This window comes from Thalia democratica, chromosome 7 (genome assembly GCF_965202585.1).
Source record: "Thalia democratica chromosome 7, ktThaDemo2.hap1.1, whole genome shotgun sequence".
Classification (NCBI taxonomy): domain Eukaryota; kingdom Metazoa; phylum Chordata; class Thaliacea; order Salpida; family Salpidae; genus Thalia; species Thalia democratica.
In genome coordinates, this window is record NC_139171.1 from 5,501,022 (window position 1) to 5,519,299 (window position 18,278).

Here is an 18,278-nt window from a genome sequence, read left to right on the forward strand (position 1 = left end):
ATTTTGATGTAAAATATTTCTTTAGCTTTTGAGAAGTTTATATAACGTTTTGTTTTAAATTCAATAAAATTTTACTATGCAAACGATCAATACATTAAAAAACTTTTTTGAAAAAAAAGTCTTAATGACGATTTTTTACCGATTTAAGAAAATTAAAAAAAAATTATAAGTTTTAATAAATTTAAGTTTTTATGTCGTGAAAAACTACTTACAGTAGTTTAAATCACAGCTTCAAGCTGAAACATCAAATTTCTTTATTTCGAAATATGTAAATAATAAACGGCTGTCCTTTACAAAAAAGGTATTAACAAACACAAGTTATTTTTTATTTTATATTTCGTAAACATAAGCCCATCAAAGGTATTTTAGTTATCTTAATGAGAACATCTAACAAAGCGGTTGAAATTAGTTTTGATCAGATAAATAAAGAAGTCAAAATGCAAAGATCGTGAGCCTTAAACAAAGAGGTTGGCAAACTTTACTGATAAAAGTTTATCATGGGACGCTCCGAAATGTTAAAGGAAATGTTATCTGCCGACAGCAGTTACTAAAACTACTTTGAAAAAAAAAAACAAAATGTGATTAAAGAAGCAACATTGAGATTTAAAGAAAGTTGTTATTAATTTATAAGCCTAATTGTAAATTTTTACAAAAAAATGTTTTAAAAAGCATGTTACAATTTTTTTTTTCGTGCAAATTCATTATTTAATTCATATTCAAATTAGTATTACCGGTAAATGGAGTTTTGTAACTAAATTAAAATTTAGCAAATACTTCAACTGGGTCTAACAACAAATAAATTAAAAGTTAACATACTTCAAATTGGTTATGCTTATGAATGGAAAAGATTAACAGTTGTTCCTTTTCAATCATAACCCAGTTGAAGTGTGTTAATCCCTTAACACACAGAAACATATGTTGGTACAATAAAGGTAGGTTACTTATAATTTGTTTTTACTTATACTAATTTTAAAACTCTGCTTTGACAAACTTTAAGATAATACACTACTTAACAACTATCCTAATTGAACAATCAGACAATTCAAAGATGACAAGTATCGAGACTTTATTTTGAAGTAAAAAAAAAAGAAAAATAACGAGAAATTAAGAAATTATTATTCATCAATTATAGATAAATAAACTATTCTAACTTTGTACAAAAATATGATAAGCTATTTTTTGAGATTAGCACTTATTAAACCGTACATTTTATTTTATAAATGATGTTATAAACGATCTAGATAAATAAAAAAATCCAAATTAAAAAATTTAAAACTATTTACTTCCACAACTCGTTTAATTTAATTTAGGTTTATGAGTTTAATTAACTTTATGCATAGCTCATCTGTTGCTCCTCAAAAATTAAAATTATTCAATTAAAATAAAAATTTAATGTTTTTGCTTAAACATCCGTTAAAGTAAAAATTCCAAAAAAAACATTTTTTTCTAGGGCCCCACTCAAAAGTTCAGACCCCAATCCAATGTATTTTTTCAAATTAAAGGGAAAGGATATCTCTAGAGTTAAGAAAAAATATTAGTTAGCTTTAAAGGTAAGGAAAATAGTTGGATCTAAAGTTTGGACATTTTTTTAAAAATTACAAAAAAAAGTAATCGAGCTAAGCTTAGGCTCGTACAGTTTTTTAGTTAAAAGTTACTTAGTTCGTTCCCTGTTTAGCTTGTTGTTAATGGTTTCATATTTAAGTAAAACAATGTATAAATTTATGTTTATACGAGATTAGAAGAGTACTACTTTTTTACTGTACAGCTTGTCTTTATAGTTTTAATATTTTATTGTTTTTTAGTATCGTTTTATAAAACTATGGAGCTAATATTGCTTTAATAGTAATAAACTTTAGTTACAAGCTTAAAAATCTAAACGTATTTTTGATCCGTAACCTTAATAAAATTGATTTTTAAAGTTTATTTATTGTTAAAAAATGTTTTTGTTGTTTTTAAGAAAATAATATAGTAAGTATATTATACACAAGTTTTTTTTTATATTATTTTAATATATTGTTTTTAATTTATATAGACATTATCAAAAAGTCACTTATAAGTTTATATTAAATTTTAATTTGATAAATGTAATTTAATTAATTGTATGGACGAGACTTTAAACTATATCTAAAATTCCAAATGGTGTACGACTCGATGACCAAAAGGTTTTTTGTATACCAAATTATAGGAGCAACTATTTTGAGTGCTTTTTTAATTTTTTTGTTCAATAATCATAAATATTAAAAAAAAAAAGTAAAATCGCAAGTGTATAAACTTAAGCTTTCGAGTTGTAAAGGATTGCGCTTAAGTTTATCTTTGTAAATCGTTGATCGTATCAAAACTTTTTTGATTGAAATTAAAAAAAAAATTAATGCGATATTTGAAACAAGTTAGCTATCGATTTAGTTATTGTTTGCAAAAATACAACTTTTTTTTAGTTATTAGTTTTAAATAAATACTTTAGAAAGAAAATTTTTTTATGCGTCTAAAGAAATTTTGTAAAAGTAAAAAGTTAAAGTACTGAAAACTTAAACATATCTGTATTAAAGAGATTTGGTAAAATTAAAAAATGTATTCTAGCAATTAAAAATCTATCAGTCTTTCTATCTTTGTCCATGACACATCAAAAGCTTGTATGCTGTTTTTAAAAAACCGCTAGAAAGTAAACACAAGCGCGTGTTACAAAAAATCCGTTGAGAGGATAAACAACAAAAACTGAAAATCATATTCATAACTGTTGTTAATTATAACACTTAACTTGGCAATTATAGCACATTGATTAAATTAGTTAAATTTGTCATGGCCCTAGAAGTTACTGAAGATTGGGTAAAGAAAAAAGCTAACTTGAATGGAGATGAATTAGGTTAGTAATTGCACTGTAGAAAGTAAAAAAAAAATATTAAAAATAAACTGCAATGAATTTTTATTAATAAGTAGAAATTTGCAAATTTTTATTGTTTTAAATTTAATTGTAGATACTATAAAAAAATAAATGAATATTATAATTTATGTATATTGCCTGTATAAGAAAAGCATTAATTTTAAATGAAAATTTGTTTAAGGGCATAGGGAGGAAGGGGTAAACATCCTTTTTTGGTTTTTGATTTTATTTTATATAGTTTTTACTAAGCTACAAGATGCTTTTTACAGATTTAGAAAATTCAAAATAATTTTTGAGATATAGCGGGTCAAAGTCAGAGGCAACAATAGGATCCTTATGGGAGGCGCAAACTTAAAAAATAAAAAAAATAAATTTATAATAAAAAAACAAAAAAAAAAAAAGTTTTTTTTTGTTAATTTTTTGTATAAATATTTTTTTTTTTTTAAATTCCTTACGACAGAATTTTCTAAATATATCAAAGAACATTTCCTGAAAGTTTGAGGTAGTCATCTCAAAAAACGTAGGAGAAGATAGATTTATAGTGAAATAGTCTATTTTTGCCGTTTTAGTTTGCACCTCCCATAAGGATCCTATTGTTGCCTCGGACTTTGACCCGCTATATCTCAAAAATTATTTTGAATTTTTTAAATTTGTAAAAAGCATCTTGTAGCTTAGTAAAAACTTTATAAAATAAGATCAAAAACCAAAAAATGGTGTTTACCCCCCTATGCCCTTAATAACCATTTCTTTAATTACTCACAAATTGTCATACTTTAAAATAAAAGTATATTGTGTTTTTAAATATTCACAAATTGTTAACACAAAACTAAAAATAGTACAAAAGAATTTGATTTACAAAAACAATTATTAAAAAACTGTTACCATCATAATAATTTTATTGTTGGTTTTTTTAGTTTTATTAAATATTTATTATTAATTTAGTTTATAGATATTCTAAAAGTATAAGTTGTTTAAATTATGTTTCCTGAAAATTTAAGGTTTCTACTTTAGAAATAAAAAAAAGGTTGGGTTTTATGCATATTAACAATTTGTAATAAAAACAAAATCAAAAAGTTGTTGTGCATATGTAGTGGAAAATTTTTACCAAATTGAAAGTATCTAAAAAACTGATAAAAGTTTTTATATTTTTTAAAAAGTGACCTTTATCTAATTTTTTAATCTTTATATAAAAGCCAAAGCTAGTTTTTGTAAAAAAAAATATGGCTTTGAATTTAATTTAATAAATTACTACTATGTATAATATTATATGTCGTTAGTTTAAAAGTGGCTAGCTTAACAAAAGACAAACTAAAAGTTCTCTCTTCTTTTTTTTAATCTATGGTAAATATTGTTTAAAAACAAAAACTAATGAAATTTACTTTAATAGTTGATTTGAAGAAAAAACACTATGCACATTTATTTTTTAAATTTAATTATTGGTTAATTTTAAACACTAATCGTTTTTACTTTTACAGTTTATATTTTACTTTGACCAATAATAAGTCGTAGACAAATAAAAAAATGGCTATAGTAGAGGTTAAAACAATTTTTTACAAAAATTAACATTGATCTATATCCAAAAGCGTAAAGTGTATACTTTAAAATGCAAACTTTTCACAAAACTTAATAAATTTTTGTTCTATAAAAATATTTTATAGTGTACATTTCACACTTTTAAATTTACAAATACAGATGTATAAAAATAAGATTTTATTAGCAATTTTTTCAGATTAAAAATAAATCTCAAAAAATATATCACCTCCTTCATTTTTTAAGCAATTTGCTCAAATTTTTAGAAAGTTCACTTCTCAGTATTTTGAAAAAATTGTATGAAGTTTAGAAATAGAAAATCTTACCTAACAAGAAAGTTACCTTCTTTTTATTGATAAAATAATATAACTTTACAATAATTTTCTTATAAATTATTTTATTCAATTTTGTGAATTGTACAAATTCATATTTTATGTTTGCACATTCCATAATAAATTTATTGAACTTTTTAACTTTGATCACTTGTTCTCACTATTTTAAATTTAAAGAGTTTTTGTCGAGTTAACTATTCTTAATTTATTTAAACAAATTACTTTTTATATGTTTTTCCTAAGTCAACCTAATTTAAACCTAAATTTTTTTTTGTTTTAACAACCTTTAAAAAGTTTTTACAGTCTTATGACACCAAATCTGTTATAGTTTCTTAATATATTTTTAAGATTATAACATCTGCTTAATTAAAAAGTTTTGTTTAAAAAAAAACTTAAAGTTTCAACTCATCATACATATTTAAAATACATTAACACACATACAAATAGCATTTTAAATTTTCAGATGATGTCAAGTCATTATGCCTAACTGGAACTTACCATGAAAAAATAACTTGCCTTGGAAATTCCTTGCAACATTTTACTAGGTTGAAGACATTGGACTTGTCCAAAAACAACATTGTCACATTAAAAGTAATATTGTGTTATTTATTTTCAAATAACAACTTTTTCATCTTAGTTTTTATATGTGTTAAACCTTTTTAAGAGAAATGTATACATAATTTACTAGTTTTCACTAGAATCAAATATAATTTATAAAAATATTTCATTTTTTATTTGTTGTTACTTAAATTTATGTAAATTTAATTAAAGTGATAGTGTTCAAACTGAACTTATATAATTTAGTTTATTTACATTTAATCACAAATAAGTTTACGTTGTACATTTTGATGGTGTTTAAAACTATGGTTGTTTGTATTACTTTCATGTTGTAAAGTGTTTGGTTACCCTTTGAAATAAAGTAAGTACTTAAATTAATTGAATAAGGTGTTCATTTTAAGATCACTTCAAACATGCTTAAAATTAATGTCCTTATTTTAACATAAAATCATAAAAGTAGTTTTTATAAGTTTAAAAATTTACATTTGTTTACTTCAGTAAAAGAACTAAGACTTTTAATCTTTATTAAATTAATTAAATAAGCTGCCAAAAAAAGTAAAGAAATATTTTCAAGAGAAAAACATGTTTTATTTTTCCCGCAGGGGTTGGAACACTTGAGATTGTTAGAAACTTTAAACTTGTACTACAACAAAATAGCCGACTTGAAAGAAGTGTTCAGGTTGAAAAACTGCCAACAAATCGTCAACATGGATCTGAGGTTGAACCCCGTCACTGGTAACGAACCTGATTACAGACTGTTCATGGCACATATGCTGCCCAAGTTGCAGAGACTTGGTTGGTTTAAACAATATGTATAATTATATATATATATAACAAGTCTGGTCACAGATGTTTGTTAAATGTTGCCCAATATGTTTTCTAGGTGCTTTTTCCTTTTGGTTTTGAACAATTTTTTCTCAGTCTAATTGCAGTGACTTAGTTGATGATGCAAGTTACTTAATGAAACTTTAAAGTTTTTACAATTAAAAAAAATTAAAACGTTTAATAGCAGAAATAGATTACAAAACTACAATTAATACAAAAAAACTTAATTCCAAATTTGTTACTGTTTTAGAAGTATATATTTTTTGTTCTACTTATAAGAATGATATTGATAGTTTATGCAACAAGTTGGTAAATAAGTAAAATTAGATTTTAAAATTATTTTATGGTGATTATTTTTTTTGTTAACTGACAAATGTGTAATTTGTGGTGATAACTAATATCTGTAAATTAAACTAGAAAAAAAAATTGTACTAATAATAATATTTAATAGTTTTTTCAAGCTCATATACTGCTAAAAATGTAGAAAATCAACTAGCAAAAATTGTAAATACACATTTGAAAATATTAATTTGTCGAAGTTTTAAACATATTTTAATTTATACAGACTTAATTGAATTTATTTATGTATGATGCAAAAGTGTTTAACCCGTTTAATTTTCTAAAAAAAAGCTTATTGTACTTTATCGTGTTAATTTACCATACCTTTCTAAGTACTGTCAAATTAGTTTGTTGACTTTAGTGTTTAATAATTTGTTATTTCTATTGATATTTATTCTAAAATTATTCACTTGTACTAAACTTTAAACTTTTATTTTAAATTAATTTTATATTTATAATTTTTAAAAATCCATTTTAAACCTATTTTTATAAGTTAAAAAAGCTCTTAATTTGTTTAAAGGTAATTAATTAAAAGTGATTATTATTTTTGGTTATAAAATTTGTTTAGGTTTAAAAACAAAACCATCTAATACATTATTTAGTTGTGAATTTAAGTACAATCAATATTTAAATTTATGTGAAATACTGTTTCATTTACAATAACCTTTTTTTATAGTTATTCCGTTTATTTATAAAAGAAGATTAGTTTTGTTTTAGGGTTTATTTATGAGCTCATGCTTGTTTTTTTTTTAAATTTAGTTTTTTTTTACACAGTCAGGTTAATTAGGCTTATTTTTAAATTTTACCGCATTTTAAAGTTCAAAGGAACCTTTTAGGTATAAGCGATCAAAGTTAGATCATTCACTAGGTTCTTTTTGGGAAGCGCAAATTAAAAGGGCAAAATAGACTATTTCTCTAAAAATTATCTTCTCCTTCAGTTTTTGAGAGATTGTTTCGAAACTTTTTCAGAGTAATCTTTAGTAAATTTTAAACATCTTATAGAAAACAGATCGTTAAATTTTTGAAAAAACATTATAAAAAAACCTTTTTAGATTGTGGTCATAGATTTTTTTATGGGACTTTTTCAAAAATCCGCTTCCTTCAAATTTTTTGTAGTAAAAGAAAAGTACATTTCCTGAAAATTATAATTAAGTTGTTTTAAAATATAAGGAGGAGATATATTTCTAGTAAATTTTTTAAATTCCGAGAAAATTGATAATTTTGATTTCATACTGTTAGATTGGAAATTTTTACAAAACTTGTTACATCTCAAAACTAAATTGGAAATTTTTTGTTTTATAAAAAGTATCTTATAGTATACAATTTAGACTTTAAAATAAAAGCCAGTGTTAAATTTTGTAAAATCAAAAAATGCTGGACCCCCTATGCCCTTAAACATTATTTTAAATACTTACTTTCAAATACTACTATTTCTATTAGTAATGGATTTTGTATGAAATTACAAAATTATATTAAACTTTTGTATGCTAACATACTTGAGTCTTTTTTTAGCTTAAACTGTAACAGCATAACATAGCAACAAAATATAAAAAGCGTTCTTATGAATTTAAATTAATATAAAAAACATTTTAACAGATGACAGGCCACTTAGAGACAGTGAAAGAAAATCAGCAATCCTACATTTTTCATCTAATGAGGTTTGTTTTTTATTTTCTAAACTGAAAAATTTAAATAATTTCACAAGTAATTTTTGACCTTGTATAAAACTTATTGTAAAAATATTCTTAAAAATGAACTAATAGAAAACTTATCTGTAAGGCACCACTTAGGGACAAGCATTTTTATTTACATTCAGATAAAACACATGTTCATTTTAATGTTACAATTTTTGTGCATTTAAGCTGCTATCATTGCATATATAGTATTTGAAAATTGTTTGTACTTAAACCTGCGTTTCTAATTCAAGCTCTAAGTATTTTTTAAATACTATTTTATTGTGATACCTAATATTTCAACTTTTATATTTTAATTAAAAATACTAGTGGCTGCATTTTTTTTTGTATTTTTAAGCTCTCATTTATTTTCAAGGAAAAATCTATAGAGTAGCCTGTTTGTAATATGATATTGAGGTATATTATTTAGCTATAACACTAACATTTTTGCTTTTTTTAAATTATTTGTTTTATAAAATAAGTTTTAGTTATAGTGCTTTTTTATAATTTATAAATAACTTTATATAGATTAATAAAAAATATTCTTAACTATTTGAAATTTTTCAGGTACCTGAAAACAGCATGCTGATCAAGGAAATTCAAGGTTCTGGGGACAACAACGAAAATAAAAAAGTTGAAGTTAAATCGAGGCAACCCAGGGTTGAAAGTGTTAAGAAGTTCGTCAGAAAACCCACTTGTTAGTGTTTTTTTAACTTTTTTTATTCATCATTTTTTAAACTTTAAAAGTTTGTATTTCAACCTAATTTATTTTTTCTGTGGTTGTTGTACTTAGTATAATATTTTTATTTATACTAAAATTAATTTAGGTAACTTAGTCAACAGGTTAATCCCTTTACTTATTTAAACTTTATTTTACTTTACTTTATTTTACTTTACTTTATTTAATATTTCAAGATCTAATTTAGCATTCAAGTTTTGTATTGAAATTTTCATACAGCTTTTAACTTTCTTTATGCTTAACAACTGTACTATATTTTCACAAAATATAGGATAATTTTTTAGTCTTTTCAAGTTTTACTTTTAAATGAAGTTTTTCTTTTAATAATACTCAATTTGTTTTTTAGTTGTAACTGACGAAGACACAATCAACGATGTCATTGATCTTCAAAATAAAGTTGAAAACAATTTAAAAGATGAAAAACAACAAAAAACTATCAAACATACTAAGAAAGGTAAAACTTATTTATTTGTATTGTTTTAGGAAAAAAAGTTTAAAATATTTAGATTATCTTTATTGTATATAAGTGTCCTAAAATTAAGATAAAACTTGAAATTTTTATTGTTAATTTTTAAGTCTACAAAATTGCAAGTTATGTTTTTTTTTTCATAAATTTATTCCTGAATAAATGGATTATTTGTATTTTTTTAGTTTTCAAAGTAAGCCAGTTTAGATTATAAAACTAAATAAAATTAGTTTTAACAATAAATATGAAAACAGAGTTACTGGATATGGTAAGAAAAGAACATGAACAATGCAATAATGAATTGAGAAAAAGACAACAAAATAGAGATAATAAAAACAAGTTTGTTTAATGATAAATATAATATTATATAATATGTTGTTAATTATTAAGTTTAAAATAAACATGTTATTTTTAAATAAATCTATCAAAAATAATTTTGTAATTAAATCTAGTTTAAATTGATAGAAACAAAAAAGTTCTTACTAGTTAAAGACACGTTTTAAAACAGCTGATGAATTTTTTTTTCTGTAAATACTCTTAAGTGAACCTTCTAAAAACTCTTCTAAAAACCACATTGTTGGAAATCATTTTAGATGACTTGCTTTGTACTTTAAACTTTATAATTAAAATTTAAGGGCAGAGGGGGGAGTCCAACATTTTTATTTACAAAAAATAACATTGGCTCTTATATGAAAGCTTCCAGTATAAACAAGCCAGTTTTTATAGAATGAAAAGTTTTTATTTTACTTTTGGGGCATTATAATTTTTTTTAAAGGTTTCCTATACAAACGTATGGACCACAAATTTTTAATAGTCTATTTTCTTGGAAATTTAAATAATCACTAAAAATCTATCTTCTCCTTCATTTTTTGAACTAGTGAACTCAAATTTTCAGAAAACATTATTTTTCTAGTTGAAAAGATTTCAAAAATTAAAAACAAAAAAAAAAAAGATAGTTTTTTCTGAAAAAATTATTATTTTTCAGAAGTAAAAAAAATCCTGTTTTAAATCGATTTAATTATTAGTAATGGATTGTTTGTGAAAACTTAAAGAAGATTGGAGAAAAATGAAGGAGAAGATAGATTTTTAGTGATTATTTAAATTTAAAAATTTTAGTTTTTAGTAAAATTGTTTTTTTTGCGTTTTAGTCTGCGCCATCCATAAGATTCCTATTGATCAAACTGACTTTGATAACTAATATCTCAAAAGTTACTTTGATTTTAGGGGGTTAATATGTTTGATAGCTAAGATAAAACTGTACAAATAAGATCAACTTGTAAAAATCAAGGTGGACCTCCCATATGCCCTTCAAGTTGATTATTATAATAAACTTAAACATTGTACATAATTACAGAAACAAGCCGATAGTCAACGGCAACAAAGTAATCAAGGAAAATTTCAGCAAAAAAGTTGATAAAAATTTGAAGTTTTCCGATGAGAGTGAAGCTTACAGTCAGTTCAGGAGTAACGCGCATTTTACTCCACACCCTGGTTATTTAGAAAATTATTTAAAAAAAAATACATTAAAAAAAATTTAGAGTAACTTTACAATATTTTTTCAATTTCTATGCTTTCTTTGTCAATTTTTTACTTTAAACTTAATTTTAAACCCAAAAACTTATACTTTTTGAAATCTGGAAGAAATTCAGAAAACCTGAAAGAAATTTCTCCAAAACTTTTAGAAACCCTGAAATTTTTAATTTAATTTGTTTTATAATTTGTCTCTTACTGACTTGTTTGATGAGTTGCTGATATTTGAAGCTCGTAGTCAGTTCAGAAGTGATGCTCGGTCACACCTCATTCTGGCGAGTTTATGTATGAAGGGTGGCTACTGCTATCTTCGATTTTGAACAAAGTAAGTATAAAACCTGGATTGAAAAAAAATTACTAAAAAAAATTAAAAAACTTGGAATTTTAAACAAATTTTACATGTTAAGTAGTAAAATTTTCGATTTGAAAAAAATCTATCAAATAGATGAACATTTTTTGTCATCAACAATTTCTTTTACTAAAAACACATTTAAAGTAGCTTTACAGTATCTTTTCAATGTTGTTATACTACTTTGCACAGTTTTTAATTTTAAACTTAGCTTAAAACTAAAAATTGACCCAAAAGCGTGTTCTTTCAAAAACCTGGAAGAAATTTCTCAAAAAATAGTGGTCACCCTGTTAATATGTTATAATTACAATTTGGTTGTAATTTAATTGTTGTCTCATAATTTTGATAGATTTTTTACTATGGTTTGAAAATAGTTATCAGATTTTTTCATGAGAGTTGTTATTATTTTATTGTTTCTAAAATATTATATCCAAAATAGTGTCTAACAATTCAGTTTGTTACACAGCATCACTTTGATACTTGTTTTGTTTTTATTAAAATTATTTCATTTGCTTTGTAAGTTGTTGATACTTTATGTACTAAAGTTCTTAGTATTTATTTATATTTAAAGAGTTTATGAATCAGTTTTTTATAAAAATTTTCAATAAAATTTGTTTACTCTTAAGTAAGTTTTAATTTTTTCTAATCTCATTGTTGCTGTTATTTGAAATTAGGTTGCCTAGATTTGAAATTATTTTAAAAAAGTGTTAAAATTTAGTTTTGAAAAAAAATTGTTCTAAAAGTATCATAATCCAATTGTTATACAGTTTTTTAAACTAAGTGAATATTTTTTTAAAAGTTATATATTACAGACGTTTTTTAAACGAAACATTTAGATTTATACATGTTAGTTTTCATTTTGTTTTGTCTGTACTGATTGTTAAAGCTTTTTTTATCACCTCAAAATCTATAGTTTGTGTTTTAACCAGTAAAACAACTATAACTTTAGCACATGGATTTGAAAAGTCTTTTCATTTTAAAAGTTTTATTTTAACCTCAATATGTCAGTATAAAGCTTCTAAAATATCAAGTTTTAAGAGATTAAGATAAATGCAAATATTTACAAATAATAAAACTTGTTGGAATTTTACGAGCTTATTGTTGTGATAGTAAAACGTACACTTGAAAATACTTGAGAATTACTTCAAGGGTGCTTCTTAAGTTCTCTTGGTTTACAAATATATGAAGTTTTCAAAAGTGGTATTACTGAATTTTAGAGAATAAGTTGCATGAAATTATTTGTTGGTTCATATTTATATTGATATAAGTGTTTATAAAAAGTTTCGATATATTACAGTTTTGTCGGTTATTTTGTTATTAGTACTTTTAGTAGGAATTGGTGTGTGGTATTTTTTTGTTATTTTAACTTTAATAGTATTTGGTATGTGTTTGTTGTGATAGTAGTAATGTGCACTTGAGATTTACTTGAGAGTTATTTCAAGTTGAAAAAATTGTTTGTATAACAAGCTTTATAAAGTTCATACATCCGAGATTAATAAAGTAAGATAAAGTTTATTTTAAGTGTAGGTTTGGTTAGTTTAAATCTATTTTGTGTAATAATATCTGTTATTTTTGAGTAAAGATCTAAACGTTTAGTTGTAAAACTATTAAAAAAATATTTTTTGACTTTAGTAGTTATCATGATGAAATTTTGAAAAAAAACTTGTTTGTTTCCTACATCTTCAGATTTAATAAGCTTTTCTTGCTCTTAAAAGCACAATATTTTTTCATGTTTATGTAAATAGAAAACTTTCACTTAGTTTTATGTATTGACATTGCTACATATCTGATTTGTTAATCTTACAGTTTTAAAGCTGTTGAAACAAGGTAGTTAATTGCTTATTGAAAGTTAATATAGTAAAGCTAGTTAAATTTTTTCATACTATAATTTTGTCAGTTTTGTATTGAAAAGTTAAGTATGTTATTCTGGTATTTATAGTTTTGAAAATAAACTCTAATTAACGATTTTAAAAAAGTAATGAATTTATTTTTTTTATAAATATGTTATAAAGTGTTAAATATTAAAAATAAAGTTTTTTATATATTTTTTTTGATCCTACAATAAATATTTTACGAAAAGTTAAACGTTAAATCAAAAAACTTATATAAAATATGAACAAAAACTTTATATATCTACAAATGTAAACTAGTGTTACCACTTTTGAAAATATCTATTTGAATTTTATTGAGTTTCAGTTGAAAAATCTATTAATTATAAAAACTAAATAGGATCATCAGAACCTCCACCAACAACGCACAATAAGAAGAAAATGGAATACATAAACGAAGAAGCTTATAAAGAATATCACCAACAAGATTATGTGAAACTTCCAGAGTGTAAGAGTCCTGATTACGGAGTAAGTTTGTTAGATTTGTAGGTAAATAATTTAGCAGACCAGGGTTTCCAAACTTTTTCCAAAAGCATTTTATGGAACAATTTAAAATTATATTTCTCAGCCCCTCCAATTATATTTCTTAAAATAACTACTTTTACGCCTAAAACCTTTTTTTTTTGCTATTTATCATCAACTCAAAATATTTAGTTTTAAGTTGTGTCGTGTGCCCCCCCCCCCTTTTACAGCTTATGGCCCCCTAAATTTGCTAAGTTTTTCATTTTTATCTAATCAGTTTCAAAACTACCATTAGAAATGCCTAACACCTAACCCCTTTACTGCTCATGGTCCGCCCTTTGGTCACTTTGCTGCTCATAGCCCCTAAATTTATGTAATGGTCCTCAAGAGGGACACTTTGGGAAACCCTGGTGTAAGAACTTTGGTAAAAATAAATGTCAGGAAAGAATTTTTCAGATAAATCTCTGAAATTCTGATTTTTTTTAATGATATTGACTAAGAATTCGTGAGCATAATAAATAATAGATGCTTTTGCAAAAATGTGTGAGCTATATTGCATTAAAATTATACTTTATTGTAGAGTTTTAGAATTAAAAAAAATCTACATTAGAAATGGTTTATTTTATTATTAAGTAAAGTTGTTTTGAAAAAAAGCTATACACAGTAAGTAGTAGTCTTTACAATCTACTGTTTTTTTTAAATGTAATGTTTTGTTTTATACAATATAACTCAATGTATATCTACAGGAATCAACAACTAATCAGGAGCAGAAACGTACAAAAAACATTCACCAAATAAATTTCATTGAATCAATATTAAATCTTGTTGATAAATATTGGAATGGTAGTAAATCACTACACCATCATGATAAATTTCAAGGTAATATTCAAATAATTAGTTATATATAATTCATAAATTAAATCTTATTGAATCAATATTAAATCTTGTTGATAAATATTTGAATGGTAGTAAATCACTTCATCACCACGATAAATTTCAAGGTAAAATTAAAAAACAAACTTATTTAAATACATCAAGTAATTTTTATTGAATATTTTTATAGATATAATTTTGTTTTATTTTACAGACAGAGTTCAAGGCCCAATAGACAAGTTTGAACATGAAATGATGAAAGCTAAAACTGCACATGTTAATGTAAGTGAAAATAATATGACAATATTAAACAAAAAATGCACATAATAATGTGTTTAAAAATAACGAATAATGATGAAAACTTGTATAAATGCTAGTTCAAAAAATATAATAAAACTGATCATATAAATGTAAGTAAAATAATTATATAATAAAAAACAATTAATGGGTTTATGTCAGTAAGAAAAAATTACATGTAAAACTTATATGTTTTAAAAATAAATGTTTACGTAAGTTATAAAAAGCTCAAAAAATGTAAATGACCCTAAAAATAAAAATGAAATATTACACATAAGTTTTAGTAAATATAAAAGTGCTCATGTGAATTAAAAAAAAAAGATATTAAAAAAAACAGCACTGTTTAAATAATTCTAAGTGTTAAAAATATAGTTTCAAGTTTTTTTGATAATGTTTTAAATAACAGTTTAATAGCTTTAAAACAACAATGCTATTTGAAACAATTTAAATTTTTATTTATATGTGTGTAATATGCTCATATGTATATAATTAATTTTAGGTTTTGCAAAGTAAAATAGCAAACCATCAGAAAGAAATTGAAGATTTGCAAGAAAAGCTTTTAGAAGCTGAAAATAGTAAGAAAGCAAGTAATGAAAAAGAAATGGTTTGTGTATATTTATAACTTTTTTCTTTTAAGTTAAGCAAAACTAAAAATTAAGTTATTTTACGTATAAATTTGACCTTAGTGTATATATTTTAATGTTTTTTTACTTTGTCGTTCTCAAAAATAAGTTATTAAGAAATTCATACATATACAGCATTTACATATAACTGATTATTTTATTTAACTTACAAAAGTTATTTTACACTTAATAAACAGTTTTAAAAATCGATAGAAACTTTTTCAGGCTTTATTTTAACTCAAAATTGAGTTTTAAACTATCAAAGTTTAGTTTTATATAATCGTTTATTTATTTTCAGGAATCAATGAAGTCAAGGGTAGCTGCTGCCAACAGTGACAATAAAATATTGAGAAACAAAATTAATAATCTGGAAAATGATTTAGAAGAAGCTAGAACTAAAAAGGTTTAATGAATCATTATAGTTATGTAGAATAATAATTATTCTTCGTTTGTAATTGTTTATAAACAAATTAAGTTTAATTCAAATTACTTTAAATATAAAAACTAGAAAAACTTAAAATTTTAATATGATTGGTTTGACTTGGTTTTTACATACACTTATGTATAGGAACGGGTTTAAATTGCACGAATACAATCTTGCATCAAGGACGGAGGGTCATTTTTGCACGAGAGTAAAAAAAAAAATAAAACAAACAGAAAAAAACATAAAATATTTATTAGTAAAAAATCAAAAAACAAAAAAAGTTATTGACCGAGGGTAAGGGTTAGGAGTAATACTGTAAGTAAAAATAATCAAAAGTTAACTAATAAAAGTTGTTATAAAAAAAATATGTATAAAAGTAAAATAATAATAACAAATTATACATTATCCTTCTTATGTTACACTGACATATGTTTCTGTGTGTTAACAGATTAATACACTTCAACTGAGCTCCGTGAAAAAAAAAACTGTAAGGAAAGAACAGAAGCTAAAGTAGGTATATAATTGTGTCCATTAAAAATAAAAATAGTTGCTTTGAGTGTAGGCTGGCTGTTGGGATGTTCTTGAGCGAGCATTCGAATTTAATTCTACTGTAACTTCTATCCTTTCCTTACACTATTCTTTCCTTACAGTATAAAAGCTACCCACTTGTACATAAATCAAGTTAGTGTTATATTATATAATTTTACAAAACAGAACACCAGTGAGCTTGAAAAAATAAGCGGTTTGGAAGAACAAAACAAGCACTTGTTGAACGAACTGGAATTTTTAAAAAACAAAATAGAAGAGCAGAATAAAAACGAAAAACTCAATAAGATGCTTCACGAAAGCCACAAGTATATATTTCAAACATTTTTTCAATTTTGTTAGGTATTATGTTGTACATATATATCAAGATGAATGAAAGTTTTAATTTTTTAATAAAATAAAATTTTAACAGTTTTAAGTTGTTTTTATTTTTAGAAAAAACTGCCTTGACAAAATTATTTTTTTACAATAACATCTTAATAGTGTTGCATATAAAAAAAGTTAAAAATTAAAATTTCTTGTAAATTTCTTACCTTAAAAACCTTAAAATATAAAATTAAATAATTAATAAAGGAACCTAATACAGCCCTAAACTGGTTAAAAATTTTATTAGTATCTGAACTTAAATATTCATAAATTTGTAAAAATTATCGATAGTATGTGAAATATCTTTATCAACATTGCTGCCACTCAGGCTAACTTTTATGACTTTAAAACAATTTTGTTTATTAAAATTTATGTGTTTCCTTCTTGCTATTAAGTCCTTTCAAACTATTACCTTTGAAGCAAACAACAATACAAATTATTTATAACTTATTATCATACAACATAGTTCTATTGAATTTGTTAACAAAGTTAGGTTTTTGATAGATAATAGTAATTGTAAAAAAAAATGTTTAAGATTTAAGTTGTTGTAGTTACTTAAATCTGATATAACAAAACATCTGTCAAGCAATTAACTAAAAAATTTAAACATAAGTCACTCATTTAAAAAATGTTTATTTATTAATTTCGTTTAGCTCTTCATCAGAATAAACTTGCTAAAAATGATAATAATATAGTGTAAACTTATTTATAAACAGTAATTTCGAAATACCTAGCTAAAAATAGTTACGTCTCAAAGCAAAAAAGTCTGTTTAAAATGTTTAAATTAGAGTTGAATTATACTAAGCTGATTTAAAGTTGTTTGTAAAACAAAACTGTTAAAAAAAACAAAAACATTCAAATTAGTAGAAATTTTACCTGAAACAAAATTAAATATGCATTCTACTATCTTAAATGCTTCTGTTTTAAAAGTTTTGTTTTACAAACAATTTATTCTGATGAAGAGCTAAACGAAATTAATTAATAAACCTTTTTAAAATGAGTGACTTATGTTTAAATTTTTTAGTTAAAACCAGTACCAAAACCAAACTATTCAAATAGTTAGATTTTACCGTAATATTTACACTAAAATTTTTGATATGACGTCACATAAATTTTTATTATTACGTCAATTAATAGCTCAATAGTTGCATCAAACGAGCACTTGAGAAACGAACTGATAGAAACGAAACAACGCCATATGAGTGAAATAGACCAACTGAAATGGACTTACAAGCAGCTACGCACAACACAGGATCAGTACAATAATACCAAGAAAAAGTACAATGGCGTGAATGGTGGAAGTCATTATAGTGATGATGATGAATTGTAATGTTTGATAAATTAAAAACTAAAATCGGGTGATTTTGCTATATACAAGTTTACATTTAAATTTCGAAATTTAATTATTTAAAGTTCTGTTAAAAAGTTCTAAATCAAAAAAACTTTTTATGTTTTAATTTAAAATGATAAGTAACTTAAGTGTTTTTTATTAATAGCTATGAGGTATATAAAAAAAATACTATTTTTCATTCTCTAAGCTATCAATTTTATTATCTACTCAAAACAATCTTAAATATTT

General features: G+C 23.6%; 1 protein-coding gene across 1 annotated transcript; it reads left to right on the forward strand.

Annotated features, from left to right (window-relative positions):
- The first annotated feature begins 2,730 nt into the window (after positions 1–2,730).
- LOC145840660 (uncharacterized) lies at positions 2,731–18,278 on the forward strand. The gene is made up of 15 exons (XM_082947982.1): positions 2,731–2,860; positions 5,204–5,331; positions 5,901–6,093; positions 8,059–8,120; positions 8,703–8,832; positions 9,221–9,328; positions 9,595–9,679; positions 10,695–10,831; positions 13,449–13,576; positions 14,317–14,449; positions 14,658–14,725; positions 15,240–15,344; positions 15,662–15,766; positions 16,502–16,641; positions 17,837–18,278. Exons 1-15 carry the CDS (start codon positions 2,797–2,799, stop codon positions 18,027–18,029), a joined length of 1,779 nt encoding a protein of 592 aa, XP_082804108.1. The 5' UTR covers positions 2,731–2,796; the 3' UTR covers positions 18,030–18,278.